This window comes from Aethalodelphis obliquidens, unplaced genomic scaffold, assembly GCF_003676395.1.
Source record: "Aethalodelphis obliquidens isolate GAN/ISIS:26980383/991018 unplaced genomic scaffold, ASM367639v1 scaffold53, whole genome shotgun sequence".
In the NCBI taxonomy this organism is placed as follows: Eukaryota; Metazoa; Chordata; class Mammalia; order Artiodactyla; family Delphinidae; genus Aethalodelphis; species Aethalodelphis obliquidens.
In genome coordinates, this window is record NW_020837997.1 from 10,190,145 (window position 1) to 10,207,456 (window position 17,312).

The 17,312-nt window shown below is 60.2% G+C and overlaps 3 protein-coding genes across 7 annotated transcripts in view; 2 read left to right on the forward strand and 1 right to left on the reverse strand.

The window, feature by feature from the left end:
- The window catches only part of DUS3L (dihydrouridine synthase 3 like), a 5,862-nt gene extending 688 nt beyond the window's left edge, over nucleotides 1–5,174 (forward strand). The window contains exons 1-13 of one of the 4 annotated variants that reach the window (XM_027085364.1): nucleotides 16–326; nucleotides 1,021–1,309; nucleotides 1,424–2,080; nucleotides 2,456–2,497; nucleotides 2,653–2,805; nucleotides 3,035–3,151; nucleotides 3,331–3,396; nucleotides 3,477–3,587; nucleotides 3,826–3,922; nucleotides 4,082–4,157; nucleotides 4,505–4,693; nucleotides 4,769–4,897; nucleotides 5,017–5,174. In XM_027085364.1, the coding sequence (XP_026941165.1) occupies nucleotides 262–326; nucleotides 1,021–1,309; nucleotides 1,424–2,080; nucleotides 2,456–2,497; nucleotides 2,653–2,805; nucleotides 3,035–3,151; nucleotides 3,331–3,396; nucleotides 3,477–3,587; nucleotides 3,826–3,922; nucleotides 4,082–4,157; nucleotides 4,505–4,693; nucleotides 4,769–4,897; nucleotides 5,017–5,089 (2,064 nt within the window). In that variant the 5' untranslated portion in view covers nucleotides 16–261 and the 3' untranslated portion in view covers nucleotides 5,090–5,174. Of the gene's footprint in view, nucleotides 1–15; nucleotides 327–1,020; nucleotides 1,310–1,423; nucleotides 2,081–2,455; nucleotides 2,498–2,652; nucleotides 2,806–3,034; nucleotides 3,152–3,330; nucleotides 3,397–3,476; nucleotides 3,588–3,725; nucleotides 3,923–4,081; nucleotides 4,158–4,504; nucleotides 4,694–4,768; nucleotides 4,898–5,016 lie in introns of those variants that run through there. The other 3 variants (XM_027085363.1, XM_027085365.1, XM_027085366.1) reach the window with 3 other exon arrangements.
- PRR22 (proline rich 22) overlaps nucleotides 1–7,511 on the forward strand; it is a 22,304-nt gene extending 14,793 nt beyond the window's left edge. Inside the window, exons 3-5 of one of the 2 annotated variants that reach the window (XM_027085368.1) lie at nucleotides 5,248–5,561; nucleotides 5,653–5,715; nucleotides 6,150–7,511. In XM_027085368.1, the coding sequence (XP_026941169.1) occupies nucleotides 5,432–5,561; nucleotides 5,653–5,715; nucleotides 6,150–7,159 (1,203 nt within the window). In that variant the 5' untranslated portion in view covers nucleotides 5,248–5,431 and the 3' untranslated portion in view covers nucleotides 7,160–7,511. Of the gene's footprint in view, nucleotides 1–5,241; nucleotides 5,562–5,652; nucleotides 5,716–6,149 lie in introns of both variants that reach the window. The other variant, XM_027085367.1, reaches the window with a different exon arrangement.
- Nucleotides 7,512–10,279: 2,768 nt separating this feature from the next.
- CATSPERD (catsper channel auxiliary subunit delta) overlaps nucleotides 10,280–17,312 on the reverse strand; it is a 39,915-nt gene continuing 32,882 nt past the window's right edge. Inside the window, exons 19-22 of the mRNA XM_027085377.1 lie at nucleotides 16,656–16,784; nucleotides 15,245–15,428; nucleotides 11,693–11,850; nucleotides 10,280–10,519 (exon numbers count right to left, since the gene is read on the reverse strand). Of these exons, the coding sequence (XP_026941178.1) occupies nucleotides 10,282–10,519; nucleotides 11,693–11,850; nucleotides 15,245–15,428; nucleotides 16,656–16,784 (709 nt within the window). The 3' untranslated portion in view covers nucleotides 10,280–10,281. The remainder of the gene's footprint in view (nucleotides 10,520–11,692; nucleotides 11,851–15,244; nucleotides 15,429–16,655; nucleotides 16,785–17,312) is intronic.

Sequence of the window (17,312 nt, forward strand, 5' to 3'; positions counted from 1 at the left end):
GGAGCAGTTCACGGAGCCTTCCCGGCACCCGTAGCGCGGCCCGAGCGGCGCATGCCGGGAGCTGGGGCAGCGACCCAGCGCGGGAAGCTCGCAGGTTCTTCTTCTGTTTGGGCCCTTCCTTCGCTCGCAGGGTCAGCGAGCTCCCGAGGTCGCGCACGTTGGGGACTGTCACATGTGCGAAAGACATCGCGGTCCATGCTGGGGTGGGCGGGGTTTTGAGGCGGAGGCCGCAGTGCATGCTGGGGAGTGTAGTCCCAGCATATGGCGGGAACAGCGCAAGTGCACCTCAGGCCAGCCGAAGTTACAGGCAGGGAATTGTGTCTGAAGTGAGTGCCCGGGGGCATGCTGGGGCTTGTAGGGCTGAAGGGCATGCTAGGAAATGTGGCGGTTCTGGACCCGTTGCAAGGCACGCGGGAACATGTAGTTTCCTTTAGCCTAACATAGCTGGGGGCATTCACACCTCACACCTGTACTTCGTCAGGCTGAGCACTGGGGACCCAGGAACAAAATACGTCCTCCCTGGGATTTCCCTGGTGGTCCAGTGGTAAAGAATCCGCCTTCCGATGTAGGGGACGTGGGCTCCATCCCTGGTGGAGGAACTAAGATCCCACTTGCTGGGGGGCAACAAAGCCCGCGTGCCACAACCACTGAGCTTGTGTGCTGCAAACTGCAGAGCCCATGCGCCCTGGAGTCCGCACGACACAACTAGAGAGAGAAAACCCGCACGCCACAACTAGAGAGAAGCCTGCGCGCCACAATGAAGACCACGCGTGCAGCAACTAAGACCCGACGCAGCCAAAAAATAATAATAAAGAAAATAAACAAAATAGGTCCTCCCTGTGGCCTTGAGGTGCTCCTAGGCTGGCGGCTGGCTAGTTCTAAGTAGTGAGCACCCCATCAGTAGAAGCATGTAATCAGGGACAAGGGTTCTCAGTCCCTTTCCCCAGCATTCATTGAATCTGAGCTCAGGGGAGGGACTTCTTCCACAAGCCCTCCTTTCCCCTGCCCTTCTGCTGGCAGATACCTAACCACCAAGGAGCACTTCCATGAATTCCTGGAAGCCAAAGGGCAGGAGAAGCCCAGCCAGGAAACCGAGGCTGGAGACCCTGCTGGCAATGACCTGGATGAGCCTGAGGCCAAGCGGATCCGGCTGGAGGATGGGCAGACAGAGGACAGGCAGACAGAGGAGGCTGTTGAGCCTGGGGAGCAGCCACAGGCCCAGAAGAGGGCCCGGGGTCAGAACAAATGCCGGCCCCATGTGAAGCCCACCCACTATGACAAGAACAAGCTCTGCCCCTCCCTGGTCCAGGTGAGTGTCATTGTCTCCAGAAAGTCCCAGAGGCCTTGAGTGTGAGCCTCTCTGCCCCCCATTCAATCTTCATGACGTTATGATGTAAGTATCGTTATCGTTTCCATCTTCCAGGTGAAGAAACTGAGGTTTGGTGAGGTTACTGACTTGTCTGAGGACACACAGTCAGGAGGGGAGAGAGCTGAGGTTCAAACCCAGGCTGCCTGGCTGCCTCAGCATCTCCCTGTCCTCCCTCATTGCCTCCCTGTTTCCCTGCAGGAATCCGCCGCTAAGTGTTTCTATGGCGACCGCTGCCGCTTCCTGCACGACGTGGGCCGCTACCTGGAGACCAAGCCAGCTGACCTGGGCCCCCACTGTGTGCTCTTTGAGACCTTCGGCAGGTGCCCCTATGGTGTGACCTGCCGCTTTGCCGGGGCCCATCTGGGGCCCGAGGGCCAGAATCTGGTGAAGGAGGGGTTGGTCCAGGCCCCGCCCATCCGCAATGGCCTGGACAAGGTCCTGCAGCAGCAACTGCGAAAGCGCAAGATCCACTTCAAGCGTGCAGAGCAGGCCCTGCGCCAGCTGAGCAAGGGCCAGCTGCCAGGCCCCACTCCCAAAGCCACTGTCCCCGAGGTCATGGAGGCTGAGGGTGCCCCAGGGCAGGACAACTGTGACGCCCAGCAGGCCCCCCAGGGGCCGGGCACCGTTCCCCCTCCCAGGGGCCCTTTAAGGACCTGCGGGCCCCTGACAGATGAGGATGTAGTCAGGTTGCAGCCCTGTGAGAAGAAGCGGGTACGTGTCATGGGGTTCCTGCAGAGGACACTAGCAATGTTGGGGGCAGATAGAGATGGACACTCACTCCCAGCTCTGGAGGGTCCAGGCTGTGGCAGAGGGGGGCAGTGGGAAAGGCTTCTTGGAAGAGAGGGCATTGGGACTGGGGTTTTGACAGTTGAGTAGAAGTTTCTAGTGGAGGAGAACATGGAGAAAAGAACATTCCTGGTGCAGGGATTGGTTGGCCTGTGCGGAGGCACTGCGGTGAAAGGGATCCAGGCTGACTGGGGCAGATCAAAGCATGTGGGGCAGAGACCTGGGGAGGCTGGAGGCTTGAGAGGCCTTGAAAGCCACGTTGGAGGATGGAGGTTCATTGTGCATTTTCTTTCCCACCAGCTGGACATCAGTGGCAAACTGTACCTTGCTCCCCTCACCACGGTAGGACCCACAGTGAGGTGGGCCGGGAGCTGGCAGCGTGGTCATCCCAGCAGTACCCACTGCCTCCCCGCCCTGGGGGCTTGGGGCCTGGGAGGGTGTCTGGGGTCCCTGCCTGCCGTGCCCTCACATGTGACTCTGTCCCCTGCTGTCGTCAGTGCGGGAACCTGCCCTTCCGGCGGGTCTGTAAGCGCTTTGGGGCAGATGTGACGTGCGGGGAGATGGCTGTGTGCATCAACCTGCTGCAGGGCCAGACGTCTGAGTGGGCCCTGCTCAAACGCCACCCCTGCGAGGATGTCTTCGGTGTCCAGGTCGGTGCAGCCCCGAGCGAGGGAGGGAGGGAAGGAGGGAGGGAGGAGGGGCTCTCAGCCGCCATGTTTCAGAGCCACGTTCAGGTCCGGGCTCTCCTGGCTCACCTCCCAGACCCCCTGCCTGAGCCACAGGCCAGGTGCCAGCCTGATGCACCTCCAGTAGCTGCTGGCCTTGGCACAGGGCCAGGCAGGGAGGGCCCCTCACCCACTGCCCGGCCACCCGCCACAGCTTGAGGGCGCCTTTCCCGACACCATGACCAAGTGTGCCGAGCTGCTGAACCGCACCATCGAGGTGGATTTCGTGGACATCAACGTCGGCTGCCCCATCGACCTCGTGTACAAGAAGGTACCAGCCGCTCAACCCTGGCGCCCCACGGGGGGCAGAATGTGGGTGGGCGGAGTCCCTGGGGAACCTGTGGGGGCCTGTGGGCCTCGCTTTCCCCATCTGTACAGAGAGGACAGCAGGGGGTGTCGGGCCCAGCCAGAGTCACGCGTTCCTAAGCCCGAACCGCCCGTCTCTCCCAGGGCGGGGGCTGCGCCCTCATGAACCGCTCAGCCAAGTTCCAGCAGATCGTCCGCGGCATGAACCAGGTACAGCCCGAGACACCCTCCACTGCCGCCATTCCCCGCGGCCTGACCCCGGGCCCCACCAGCCACACCCGTCCCCGCAGGTGCTGGACGTGCCACTGACCGTGAAGCTCCGCACGGGTATCCATGAGCGCACGAATCTGGCCCACCGGCTGCTGCCCGAGCTGCGGGACTGGGGGGCTGCGCTGGTCACGGTGGGTCTCGGGGCACAGCGGGTGTTGGGACTCCCGAGGCGCATCCCTTTCTAACCATTGCCTCCCTTCCTGCCCCTTCCTCCTGGTCTTTGGCTCTCCCTCCATCTCTGTCTCCGTCTGTCTGTCTGTCTCTCTCAGTCTGTCTCTCCGGGGCTCTCTGGGTCTTCTTCTCTCTCTCTGTCTCTGTCTGATTCTCCGCCCTCTGCCCCTCCCCCCCACCTGGCTGCCTCTCCTCCAGCTCCACGGCCGCTCGCGGGAGCAGCGCTACACCAAGCTGGCCGACTGGCGGTACATCGAGCAGTGCGTGACAGCAGCCAGCCCCATGCCCCTTTTCGGTGGGTCCCCTGCCACCGGAGGCCACGCACCGGGGCCCACCCCTTGCCTGGGCCCCCTCCTGCCCCAATGGGGAATGCTGCTGGGCTGACGAGAACTCCCGAAGCCCCGGCATTCCCACCTGCACGCAGCTCCCTGAGGCCCCAGTCTCTGTCCCTCAGGAAACGGGGACATCTTGTCGTACGAGGACGCCAACCGCGCCATGCAGACTGGCGTCGCTGGGATCATGATCGCCCGGTAAGTGTGCTCAGGGTGGGGATACAAAGAACCAGCCGGGGCTGCCCCTGAGCACCCAGGCTTTGGCTCGGGGAAGGTGAGGGCGCGTCTGAGTTTGTCCCCGACGCCGGTGCCCCCAGCCCGCCTGCCCACCCACTGCTCTGTTATTCCCCGGGCAGGGAGATGTCAGAGGTGGCAGCTTATGGGGCTGAGGCGGGGGACTGGACATTTCTGTAGCTGTGGGCTCAGGGTTGTGGCTTGGAACTCTTGGGCTTTGAAGGTTGTGTGAGCATGGCCGGGAGGTTGGGGACCATGGGTTTGGGGGCTGGGGTTCCGCCACCGGCCTGCTGACCACCGCCCACCCGCAGTGGCGCCCTGCTCAAGCCGTGGCTGTTCACGGAGATCAAGGAGCAGCGGCATTGGGACATCTCGTCGTCTGAGCGCCTGGACATCCTGCGGGACTTCGCACACTACGGCCTGGAGCACTGGGGCTCGGACACGCAGGGCGTGGAGAAGACACGCCGCTTCCTCCTTGAGTGGCTCTCCTTCCTGTGCAGGTGGGATTAGTGGGGCGGGGCGGGGTGCCTTGGGGAGGCCCGGCCCAACCCCATCCCCGGCGCCCCCGTCTGCAGGTACGTGCCCGTGGGCCTGCTGGAGCGGCTCCCGCAGAGGATCAATGAGCGGCCGCCCTACTACCTGGGCCGCGACTACCTGGAGACGCTCATGGCCAGCCAGAAGGCGGCCGACTGGATCCGCATCAGGTGCCCGGGAACCGCCAAGGCCCTGGGAGATAGTGCACCAGGGAGCCAGCGGGTGTGGGGCCAGCTGGGCTGGGGGCCGCCCTGCCCCAGGCCTGACCCTGCTCCCGCCCTCCTCACAGTGAGATGCTGCTGGGACCCGTGCCACCCAATTTCGTCTTCCTGCCCAAGCACAAGGCCAACGCCTACAAGTAGCTGCAGGGGTGGGCGGGGGTGTCTGAGCGCCCAGCGGGCTCCCCAAGGAATGAAAAGGCAATAAATTTTATTCTTTTAAAACCCAGCCCCTTTTGTGACCCTGAGACTGTCTCATGCTGCCCCCCCCCCCCCCCCCCCCTTTCCCCCCCCCTCCCCCCCCCCCCCCCCCCCCCCCCCATTACCCGGAACCCTGACCAGTGGGTCGGCCACAGCCTGGAATCCGCTGCCTGGAGTAACCGGAGAAACAGAACTCCGCAGGACTCTGTGCCTCCGCTCTGGGTGGGCTGCCTGTGCTCCCACTTGCTGCCCTCCTGGCCTGCGCGGCCAGGCCCCCGCCTCCCCATGCAGCACCCCAAACACTTCTACACACTCGCCGCTCCCCAAGAAGCCTTCAGTCCCCAGAGCCTGGACGCCACCGAAGGGCCCGGCAGCCAGCCTGCTTCTGCCTGCACAGAGCCTCTTCCTGTTGTGGGTACGAGGGTGGGGAACACCCATCGGGGCAGGGACCAGGGCTCTGCCCGCCGGCCTCAGGACCCCACCCAGCTGCCTGTTTTTGTCCACAGGTTCCTCCAACGTCTGTCACCCCCCAAACCTGGAGAAAGAGGTGTTTCCAGCTCCTCCAGCAGGTACCGGCCTCCCACCAACCCTTGATGACTGGGGAGCGGGCAGGGGCATCTTGCTCCCACCCCTGACCCTAGGTGGCTCCCGCCTCCGAAGGCAAGGCCCGAATCCCTGTCCTCCAGAGAGACCCCTGGACCAAGGTCTGTGTCCATCATCCCCTAGCTGGGGCCCTGAAGCCAAAGCCTGTCTCTTGTTCCCCAAACAGGTCTCCCAAAGCCAGGTCGGTGTCCCCGCCCCCCAGATGGGCCCCCAGAGCAAGGCCTGGGTCCCCTGACCTCTAGAGAGGGCCCCAAAGGCAAAGCCTACGTGCCTGTTCCCCAAATGGACCCCGAAGTTGGTCCGTGTTCTCCACGCCCCAGACGTGCCCCACGGTTTGGACCTCCCCCACCCCAGGCGGGTCCCAGGACTGCCCCTCTCAGGGCCGCCCCCCTGGCCACAGGTTTCCAGATGGCTCCCTGCGGCTGCTTCTTCGACCCCCGCGTCTACCGAATCGAGTGGACCACCACCGACGTCGACCAGTCGTCCCTGTACCAGCTGGCGGCCAGGGGCCCCGCCTCGCCGGGCACCTACTTCCTGGACGCACAGCACTGCCTCAGGGCCCCGGTGCCGCCCCCACTGTTACCCCACTACCAGCCGCCTCCCGCGGGGCCCCGGTACCGCATGCCCTGCTTCCCGCCCGAGGGGCCCGGGCCCGAGGCCCTGGGCTTCGTAGGGGACGGAGTGCCCCCCGCCTTGGTCAAGCAAGGCCTGGCGCCCCTGCTGCCCCCCAAGGAGAGCGAGCTGCCCCCGCTGCTCATCACGCTGCCCGCCGAGGCCACGCTGCCCCCTGGCGCCTATGGCCCTCTCAGGGGCCGCTTGACCCAGCTGGATGGGCCCGGCGAGCCCCTGACCTTCACCTTCAAGGAGCCGCCCCCTGGCGCCGGGCCCAGCCTGCTGTACCCGCCGGGCCCCACCGAGCCCAAGGCGGCCCCGCTGGGGCCAGGCGAGGCCAGGACCCCTGAGGTGGCCAGGGCCTTCACGCCGCCCAAGAAGGTGATGCTCGAGGACGCGATGAAGCTCTTTGACTGCCTGCCGGGCGGCTCCGAGCCCGCCGGGGCCCCATGCAAGTCCCCTGGGCCTGCCCTGCCCAACAGCGGGGGCAGTGGGAACGGCTCGTTCAGCGACATCCGCTCATTGCACCTGCCCGACGAGCTGCTGTCCTCGGACTACAGCGTGCCCGAGGTCCTGGATATCGTGTCCGACATGGACTTCTTTTACAACTTAAAGGCGCTGGACGAGGAGCCGCCGCCCTGCCCGGGGGTGCCCCCCACCGCCAAGCCCGGCAAGAGGAAGGCCGGCAACCCGACTGCCAGGAAGGGGAGGCAGGGCAGCAAGGGCAAGCAGGCTGTGGTCCCCACCAGCGCCACCCCACTGGGGCCCAGGCAGGACCTGGGAGCCGCCCCCCATTAAAGCGGATTTGAGCTGTTTGCGCAGTGTCCGGTCGGTGGCATTCGGGGGCCGTGGGCTGTCCCCTTGCCCGCCCTGTCGTCCAGCGGGCCCCAGGCCACGTGGTGAGGCCCCTCAGGACCCTGGCACCTTCTGGGTGCCGGGCTTCCAGAGTAGAGTCGGGGAGCCCTAGACTTGGGGTTCGGGACAATCCCTCGTCTCCTAGCACCAGAAAATCCAAGTCAGCCGGCAGGGATGGGGGGCTGCTAGGAGGTGGGGAGACACTGCCCGGACTCCTGCACCGCAAGGATTTCACCTCCATGTTTGATGGGGAAAGTCAGATCTGCCCAGAGATGGGCAGGAACTTGCCTGGAGACACAGCAGCAAGCGGGGTGAGGCCTGGGGAGAGGCCTGCGGGCTGAGCTCGGCCTCAGCCCAGGTGGAGGGGCGGGTGTCGCCGATGGTGAATGGGAAGGCGTCCGCTCGTGTTCACGCGGAGAGCTGGGGGGCCTGGGGTGCAGAGGCAAGTGCTGGGTGGAGGTCTGAGAGTGGGGGCAGGGCAGGCATGTGGGAAACGGTGTCCACCTGGCACACGGGTGACCCAAACGGGCATGCACGTGTTGGGGCGTGCAGAGTGCACCTGCAGCAGCGGCATTGTGACATCTCGTCGTTGATGGTCCCCCAGGTGCCTGGAGCCCTGCAGTCCCCCACGGAGCCCCTGCCTCTTCACATCCCCCCAGCTGGGGGCCAGAGGCCAGGGTGGGCGTGCCTGTCCCAGGATGGGCATCCAGCCAGGCCCCGGGTGCTGAGTCTCCGCCTCGGGCCCAGCCACACCTGGGTTCTGCTTCCCGGGGTGGGGGTGGGGGGCGGGCACAGGGCGGGCTTGCGGTGGTTTGGGAGCTTCAGTGCTCACACCTGTTCCCTCCTGCCCCAGCTGCTTCCCTCTCCAGTCCACGGAGCTCCCTCCCCGCTGTACCCTGGGCCAGGCTCTCGTCTGCCTTTCGCTTCTGGAGAGCCCAGGGCAGCTGCCAGCCGCACCCTCCCCTGAAATACTCCAGGCGACTGAAGGGGGTGAGTCGGTTTCTCAGTGACACCTAAGGAGGTAAGGAGAGATGGACCGCCCCTTGCCTGCCAGAGGAAGGGGCCCTCCTGCCCCAGGCCCTGGGCTGGGTCTCAGGGACCTTCCCTGCTGGGGCACCCCGGGCGCTTGATTAGGACCCAGGAGGTGGCCGCGTGTGGGCAGGGGGTCTTGGCTGCCGGCACCACGCCTTGAGCCTGCGGGTTCCAGGGCTCGGAGACCGAGGTGGCCAGCCAGGCTGGGCTGTACCGGGATCATCGCCTGTCTGTGTTGTGAACAGGATGCGGGCCTGGAGGAGCTAGGAGCTCCCTTCCCTCACTTCCCTCTGAGCCTGCTGTGCCTGCAACCGTGTTAGGGGTATTTTCGAGACAAATATGAAGTACCCCCAAGAAGGGAAGGCCCTGGCAAACGAGGCGGATGCGACAGGATGGGCTTGGTTTTCTTTAAGATTAATGTGGGCCGAGGGTCGTGAAACGAGTATCACCTGACAGCCTAACCCGTCCCCTCCAGAGAGGCGTGGAAGGTGGACCAGGCAGCCCCCGGAGGTGCGGGTGAGGTGACTGCCCACTGCAGTGGGTGTGGGAGTGGACGTGTTTCTGTTTCTGTTTTTTTTTTTTTTTTTTGCGGTACGCGGGCCTCTCACTGATGTGGCCTCTCCCGCTGCGGAGCACAGGCTCCGGATGCGCAGGCTCAGCGGCCATGGCTCACGGGCCCAGCCGCTCCGCGGCATGTGGGATCTTCCCGGACCGGGGCACAAACCCGCGCCCCCTGCATCGGCAGGCGGACTCCCAACCACTGCGCCACCAGGGAAGCCCGGGAGTGGAGGTTTTTAATGACTGGGTGGAGACCGTATTGGGCAATTTTTTTTTTTTTTGGCCGAGCCACTTGCGGGATCGTAGTTCCCGACCAGGGATTGAACACAGGCCCCAGGAGTGAAAGCACAGAGTCCTACCACAGGACCGCCAGGGAATTCCCAGTATTGGGCAGTTTAAATGAGCGTCAGATGTGTTCTTTTAACCTAAGAGTGATCAGAAAAGTTAATGAGAAAGTTTTCACTAGAATGAGACAGCTGTCCCATGCCACCTGAGGTTTGAATGAAGTGTGGGAGAGGGAAGTTCTGAACAGGTGGATAGACTGATCAAACGTACATATACACGTATGTGTACATTGTATGCACACCTATACGTGTACTCATATGTGCATATACGTATCTGTACACATGCATACACGCATGTACACTGGGCATGCATGGTATCTACACGCATGTGTGCACATTATACAGTGCTCGTATGTGACATATACACATCGCCCACGCATGCATGCACATGTGTACATGAACGTGTATTATAGACATATGCACACACATGTAGATCGCAAACATACATGTGCATGCATGTACACATCTGCACATAGGCAACATGCATGTACATGCACACACAGGCACACTCACACATACACACCACACACGTGCATGTGTATGCCTTACGCACCTACATGTTATATACATGTATGTATACACACCTCTGCACACACATGTACATGCACGTGTGTGCATCGTATGTATGCATAACACTGGTACATGTAAAATATGTGCTATGCTTCCAAATTTTATTCGTGGACATTACAAAACACACGTAAGCGTGTCGGTCTGTGTATATGTCAGGGCTCATCAACAGAGGTGGACCCACCCCCCGTCCCCGTCTTCTGCAGCCCCCGCCCTTTTCCTTGGGTCTCATGTTTCTCTAAGAGAACACGTCAAGTGTCCGATGCATCTCTGGGGCTTGCCGATTAGTGCTCCCACCACATGCCGGTGCGGGCTCATTTCACCAAAAGCTCGTGTTCGCTAGGACTTGGGCTGCCCACCTCCTTACTGTTAACAGCCCACGTAGGTGCCGTAGTTCAAAGGGACTCTGGCGCCAGAATGTTGAGGGGGGCAGGTGGGTGTAGAAAAACCACAAACCATGAGTGATACCCGCTGCTACCGGCTCTCTTACCAAACGCTTTATTTCAAGACAACTCTGCCCACTCCCCGCCACCCTGCCACCCCACCTCCACGCCCCGGGCGTGCTCAGCACCTGGCCCAGACACACGCACAAGACTTCCTGCATCTCCTGCGCAGCCTGACCCAGAAGCCCTTGACCCTGAGGCCCCGCTCAGTGTGCAGCAGCTCGGGGATCAGGTAGGCCAGCCATACGGACAGCAGGGTGGCCCCCGTGAGCAGGACGATGGTGATCTCAGGCGGGAAGATGGGCAGTGGGAAGGCCCCATAGACGTAGACGCTGAATGTGGTCTCCAGGTGACAGTAGCTGCGAGGGGCGGGCAGGGAGAGGCCGTGGGGCACCGCCTTTGGGGGCCTCACCCTTCACCCCAGCAAACTGGTTTTTTGTTTTTTGTTTTTTTTCGGCCACGCTGCTCAGCTTGCGGGGTCTTAGTTCCCCGATCGAGGATCGAACACAGGTCCTCAGCAGTGAAAGCACAGAGCCTAACCACTGGACCGCCAGGGAATTCCCCCAGCAAACGTTTTAAAACTCACAGGGACAAGAGCTGGGCCTGGAGCATTGACTCCGGGCACTGAGTTCCATTTATATCCACTTAACTTCTATCCTCTATAACTGCAGTCGTCTCTGTATTGTGTTGGCCAAAAAGTTCGTTTGGGTTTTTCCTTAACATCTTACATATTTTAGCAGAGGCCATATTTTTCCCCAGGACCCCTGTGGTCCCCTGCTCTGGAGACAAGGGATTCCCACCCCCTCCATGCCCAGGCTCAGTCTGGGGGGCGGGCAGCAGAGACCAACAAAGCACTCATCACGGTGGACGCGGAGTGGGGGGCGTGAGGGGGGCCACAAGCGTCCCTCAGGTGGCTGCGAGCAGGTGGGAATGGCAGGATGGAGGGAAGGACACCCAGGTAAGGGGGGGGAAGTCGTTGGGGGCTCTGCTGGAGGCAAGGTGCAGGGAGAGCAGGGGATGAGCCTTGCAGGCAGACCCCTCTCTCCCCTGGGCATCCCCACCCCGGTGCCTTCCGCCTGTGGCGTCCCAGAGCTGGTCCAGGGTCTGGGACCTTTAGGGAAGGCAGGGTCTCCCCGCGCTTTTGGAGGTGGACTTTGTGTCCGTCTGGAAGGGATAGGTGATGGGGGAGCGGGGAAGAATGCCGCCCATATTCCCCCTCCCAGTGGGAGACGTTAATGATCTGAACAGCACAGTGGGTGGCGAGTATGGACAGCCAGCTCCTGGGGCAGGGTCGGGCCGGCCTGTAATGAGTGTCGGTTTCCATGGTGTCAGTACTCCAGCTGCCAGCGGGAAGCCAACCGGCTTGCAAAATCCCTGAATATCTAATGATCAGTGTTTGGGAGCCAGTCTACACCGGCCCCTGCACCCCACCTGTTGGACATGGCATGAGTGTGACTCTGGTCCCTGAGGGCAGGGACAGGGCTGCTGGTCATTGCTGTTCCCCCAGAGGCCCCCGGCACAGGGCGACTCACCTGTAGTATGGGTCCACGATGGAAATGAAGAAGATGTAGATGCCGTTTCTTTGGTCGAAAACGACCTTGTTCTCTGTCGGGCCTCCCAGGATCTGATACGGGACTTTGGGCCATCTCAGGGGTGCGTTGTTGTTAGGGTCGTGGCAGCTCACATAATTCTGGGGAGGAGGACAGAGACATGCCTGCTGGCCCCGGGGGCCGGGGAACACCGTGCCAGCCCACAGGTGCTACCGCCGCACACACGGCCCCACCGGTGCCACCACCCACCAGCACCCATGGGTGTGAGTCCAGGACCAAGTGCCCGCTGGGCAGGCCAGCCGATTTGTGACTGTGGAGCCCGTGCCCCCTGCAGTGGAATCGCGGAGTCCCAACCACTGGACCGCCAGGGAATTCCGCCCCCCTCCCACAAGCAACTGTAAAATGAGGAAGCTCTTCCTTTCCCCTTCTAGTGTGGACACAGCTCTCCATCAAGAGGTAGCATCTGGGCAGAACCCCAAACCTGCTTTCAACAATGTTCTGGGCCCAGAAGCCCAGCGGCCACATGGAGAGCCATGTCCCTAACAGAAGCCTTGTACACGGGTGAGAAGACCTTGATGCCCCTGCACGGGTGGCCTCCGCCAAAGCCATGTGGGGCACAGGAGCTGCCCACCTGAGCCACGGATTTGTGAGAAACAGTAAATCCCACTGAATTCGGGGCTGATTTGTTTTGTAGTGCTGGGTAATGGAAAGAGCTGTCCTGTGTACTACTATGGAGAAAGTTCAAACGTTGTCAGAATCAAAAAGCAAACGTGTCCACGGTGTGGATGGCCACCTGGATGGGCGTCGTTTGTCCCCAGGCCCTGCTGCCGGGGCCATGGGAATGGATGGAGGGCAAACACCTGACTTCAGCTGTGCCAAACACCTGACTTCACCTGGCCCTCCTCAGATGCGACAACGGCAACAATACTTCCTCTCGGTTGTTGATGGTTCCCCAGGTGCCTGGAGCCCTGCAGTCCCCCACGGAGCCCCTGCCTCTTCACGTCCCCACCAGCACAGTCGTCCCACCACCCCGGCCCCTCCTCTTGGCCTCTTTGGCAGACACATCCTTAAGTTACCACGCAACACGCAGAAGACTTCCAAACCAACGCCAGCCCTGACTTGTCTCCCTATGTTTTGCTGGCCACTGGGCTCCCTCCTCCTCGGTGGCACCTTGAATTCAGCAGGTGTAGAATGAAGCTGTGTGTGTTTCCCTCCACCGCTAGCTTCATCCCTGAGCAAGTATCTGCCCAGGTGCTCAGGCTGGAAACTGGGGGGGCCGTGCTTGACGCTTGCCTCCTCTTCCTCCGTCACCAGGTCCTACTTTTCGCGCCCCTGCCTCACACTGAATGTTCGAGTCCCCAACCCCCATTCGTATGTTGAAGCCCCATCCCCCAGTGGGATGGTATTTGGAGGTGGGACATTGGGAAGTCATAAGGTTTTGATGAGGTCCTGAGGGTTGGGCCCCTATAATGGGATTACTTCCCTTATAAGAAGAGACACCAGAAAACTAAAGCAGGGTCTCGAAGAGAGATTTGCACACCCGCGTTCGTAGCAGCACCATTCATAACAGCCAAAAGGTGGAAGCAAGCCAGGTGTCCACTGACAGATCATGGATAAAAAGTGTGGTCCGTACCCACTAATGGAATGTTATCCAGCCTTAAAAAGGAAGGATATCCTGACCTATGCTACAATGTGGATGAACCTTGAGGACATGATGCTCAGTGAAAGAAGCCAGACGCAGGACAAATACTGTGTGATCCCACTCACAGGAGGTCCCTAGAGAGAGCCACAGAGACAGCAAGTAGATGGTGGGGGCCGGGGGCTGGGGGAGGGGATGGGGAGTGAGTGTTTCATGGGGACAGAGTTTCAGTTTGGGAAGATGAGAAAGTTCTGGAGATGGAGGGTGGGGACGGTTGCCCAACTGTGTGAATGTGTTTAATGCCACTGAGCTGTGCACTTAAACATGGTTAAGATGGTCAATTTTATGTTATGCATATTTGACCACAATTAAAATTTTTTAAAAACTCCTTTGGGAGTAAAAGAAAAAAAGCTGGGCTGCATAAAAACTATGTGAAATAAAAAAGGAGACAGCTGCTTTGCCTAACGACCATTTATTTGCCACAGTTAGCTCCACCTCATGGTTTTTAGTGGTTCAGTGGTTCAGTTTTAGCGGTTCAGGAGCTTTTTAACAGCCCGTCCAATGACTGTGCTGGACATGCAGGCATTGTGGCTCGGTCTTGATAGAAAAACCCTCAGGGTTCTACAAAATCGGCCACCAGGGCTGATGGGGAAAAAAAAGTAATGGGACAATCTCTTCAATTTATGCATGCCACTTTGAACGAAAGGGCTAATAAAAAGAATGCAAATACAAACACCGGCACAGTCAGAAAATAATAAATAAGCAAAGCTCCGTGTGTGGCTTGTTCTTTTTTCTTAAGAAACGGTCAGGGAGGTGGTGTTTGGGTAACCTTGCGAATGCACAAAACGCATACCCGAGTTGTAGGAGTTACACGCTTTAAAATCGTTCATTATCGGTTATGTGAATTTCACCTCGGTTAAAAAATAAATAAAACCAACGTCACCAACCAAAATACATGACCAAACTCACTCGATGGAATGGGGTGTAAGGAACGGGTGAGGCTGCGGGCTTTTAAGAAAGCAAATACAAAATTAAGGAGCCGGGAGTTCTCGCTGGAACCGGCTTTGGGCGCGAAGAGCGCGCGCGCCCCTGCTGGTGACGTGGCCGCATTGCGCCGTGTTCTTGCCCTCGGCGTTGAGAGGCTGAGGGTGGATGGAAACTAATTAATATGCGCCAGAAGCCCCCCCCACCCCCAGAGGAACAATGCGATATCTTCCTTTCACTGACACCATAACCTTATTTGTCAATCGTGTACCAACCAACGTTCGTGATAGAAACGCTCGTTGAGCAGAACGGACCGTAAGTATAATCAGCCCCTTAAATAATGGGCATTTGGATGGTTCCAGAAATTTGCGCATCATCAGCAGTGTGCTCCATGAGCGCCTTCGTCCCTACACCTCCGATCGTCTCCGATTCCCTTGGGAGAGATTCCCAAAGAGTTTGTGCGTCTTACATTTCCATCCCCTGACGCCCCATCCAGGGACTGAATGTCTGCCCTGCATCGCCCCCCCCCCATTCATATGCCGAAACCTACCCCAGAAGGTGATGTATTAGGAGGCGGGGCCTTTGGAAGGTGATTAGGTCCTGGGGGTGGAGCCCTCCTGAAGGAGATTGGCGCCCTTATAAAGGGACCCAGGAGCGCTCCCTCCCCCCTTCTGCCGTGTGAGGACACAGAAGGCACCACCCGGGAACCAGACACCAAATCTGCTGGCGCCTTGATCTTGGACTCAGCCTCCAGAACCGTGAGGAACCAATGCTGCTGTTACAAGCCACAGGCTCTATGGTGATCTTTACAGCAGCCCGGACAGACCGAGTCGGCCCCCAACACACAGTGGGCCTGACCAGTCGTCGCCTTCTGCGACCTGTTTTGGGAATAATCAGAACGCAGGCCCTACCTCTCGGTCCCAGGCGAAGGGCCCTTTGTCGCCGGCCGTCTTGGCGATGGTGGTCCAGTTCTGCGGCTGGGAACTGCAGAGGGCCATGTCGGCCGTCAGGGAGTACGTGTACGTGAACAGCCCGTTCACCTCCAGCAGGACGTACTCGGCCTTGACCACCTCCTGGAACTTTCCTTCCCTCCACCTGGGACACACCATGCACAGGTGAGGCTCCTGGGGGGCCGTCAGGGGTGGGGGAGGCTGGGGGCCCTGATGTGTTGTGAGACCATCTGGGGGTGGTGGGAGGTGGCAGGGCAGGGCCACCCCCACCGCCCACCAGGCTGGCACTTCTGGGACAGTCAACGCGGATATGCAGTGGCAGGTGGTGACAGGACGCTGACGGGGTCGGGGTCGGGGACTGGGGGTTGCTTATTTTTTGACACCTGTAAACATTCCAGAGGTATACATTTAGGGCGGTGAATTAAGGTTTTTCTAAATCCTTATTTGGGGGAGAATTCCCTGGTGGTCCAGTAGTTAGGGGTCTGGGATTCCACTGCCGCGTACCCGGCTTCCACCCCTGGACGGGGAACTAAGGTACCCGCAAGACGCAGGGGCCAAAAAAAAGAAAAACAAAACTTATTTTTGGATGCACGTTTGTCTCCTGCCAGGTTGGGGCTTACACCTCTCCTCTGATGGGACCCTTCCCTTCTTCCTCACCCCAGGCCGGCAGGCACCCCACCACGTGGCAGCTCTGCGTTAGGGGTGTGCCCGGCCCACAGTCTCACCTGGGTGTGGGACTAAGGCCACGAGGACCTAACACGTGACATTCTAATGAACCTAAGTGTTGCCACGTGTGAGTGGTTTCTACCACCGTTCAGTCCGTCAACAACTATTTAGTGCAGTGGTCTGCGGGGGGGGGGCGGTGTGGGGGTGGAGACGGAATGAAGGAAGACAGAATCCATGGAAGGGGGCAGAGCGAGTGGCATGGCCTGAAATGTGTCCCCCAAATTCCTATGTGAAGCCCTAACCCCCGTGCGACTGGATTTGGAGGTGGGGCCTTTAACGAGGCAATCGAAGTTGAGTGAGGTCATAAGGGTGGGCCCTGATGCCGCGGGAAGTGGCAGCCTCTGCGGCCAAGGAGAGAGGCCTGGGGGAAGCAGCCTGCCCACACCTTGAACTTGGACTTCCGGCCTCTAGGACTGTGAGAAAGTCAGCGTCTGCTGTTTAAGCTCCCCAGTCTGTGGTGTTTTGTTAAGGCCGCAGAGCTAAGACGGGCAAGGGGACGGGAATGTGTGAGCTGAGAGCTACGGAGGGAAAAGGCAGGGAGAGGATGCGGCCAGAGCAAAGGGGTGGAGGGGGCTCTGGGGGCCTGTGATGATGGTGAGGGCGGCGGGGGGCTGGCGGGGTGGTGGACTGGGGGGTGGGTCCTCACAGTTCCACCACTGGCTTCCATGGGGTGTCGTAGTAGACGAGGATGGGGCAGCCCAGCTTCTCGTAGTGGTAAGGCACCTCCAGGTCCTCCGTGGCCTTCTGACCCCGGAAGCTGGGGTCGTAGGCTTCCCTGTGGGAGAGCAGGACACAGACACGGGCGAGCTCCCGCCAGGCACCCGGACGTCCACCCACCCACAGCCCCGCTTCTTCCCTGCACATGGGGTCACGATCGTGGAGGCGTGTCTGAGCGGGGGATTCAGAGTCCTGGTCGAAATGACCTTGGGACCCCTGCGGTGGTTGACATTCCGGTCCACTTAGCTGGGCCACAGCACCTCGACTGTGGTCAGATGTGATTCTGGGTGTTTCTGTGAGGCTCTTCTTTGGGGCAGAGGTTAATATTGAAATCAGTAAAGCAGTGCTCTTCCTAATGTGGGTGCAGCTGGAGGCCTGAGTAGAACAGACATGGGCCTCCCCCAGCAAGAAAGAAGTCGGCCTGCAGATGGCCTTGAACTAGAACTGCAACTCTTCCCTGAGCTGCCAGCCCCCAGCCTCCCCCGTCAGACTGTGGACTCACCAGACCTCTACAGTCGGGGAACCAAGTCCTTAAAATAAATCTCTGTCTTTGTCACTCTGTCTCTGTCTCTCTGTGCCTCTGTGT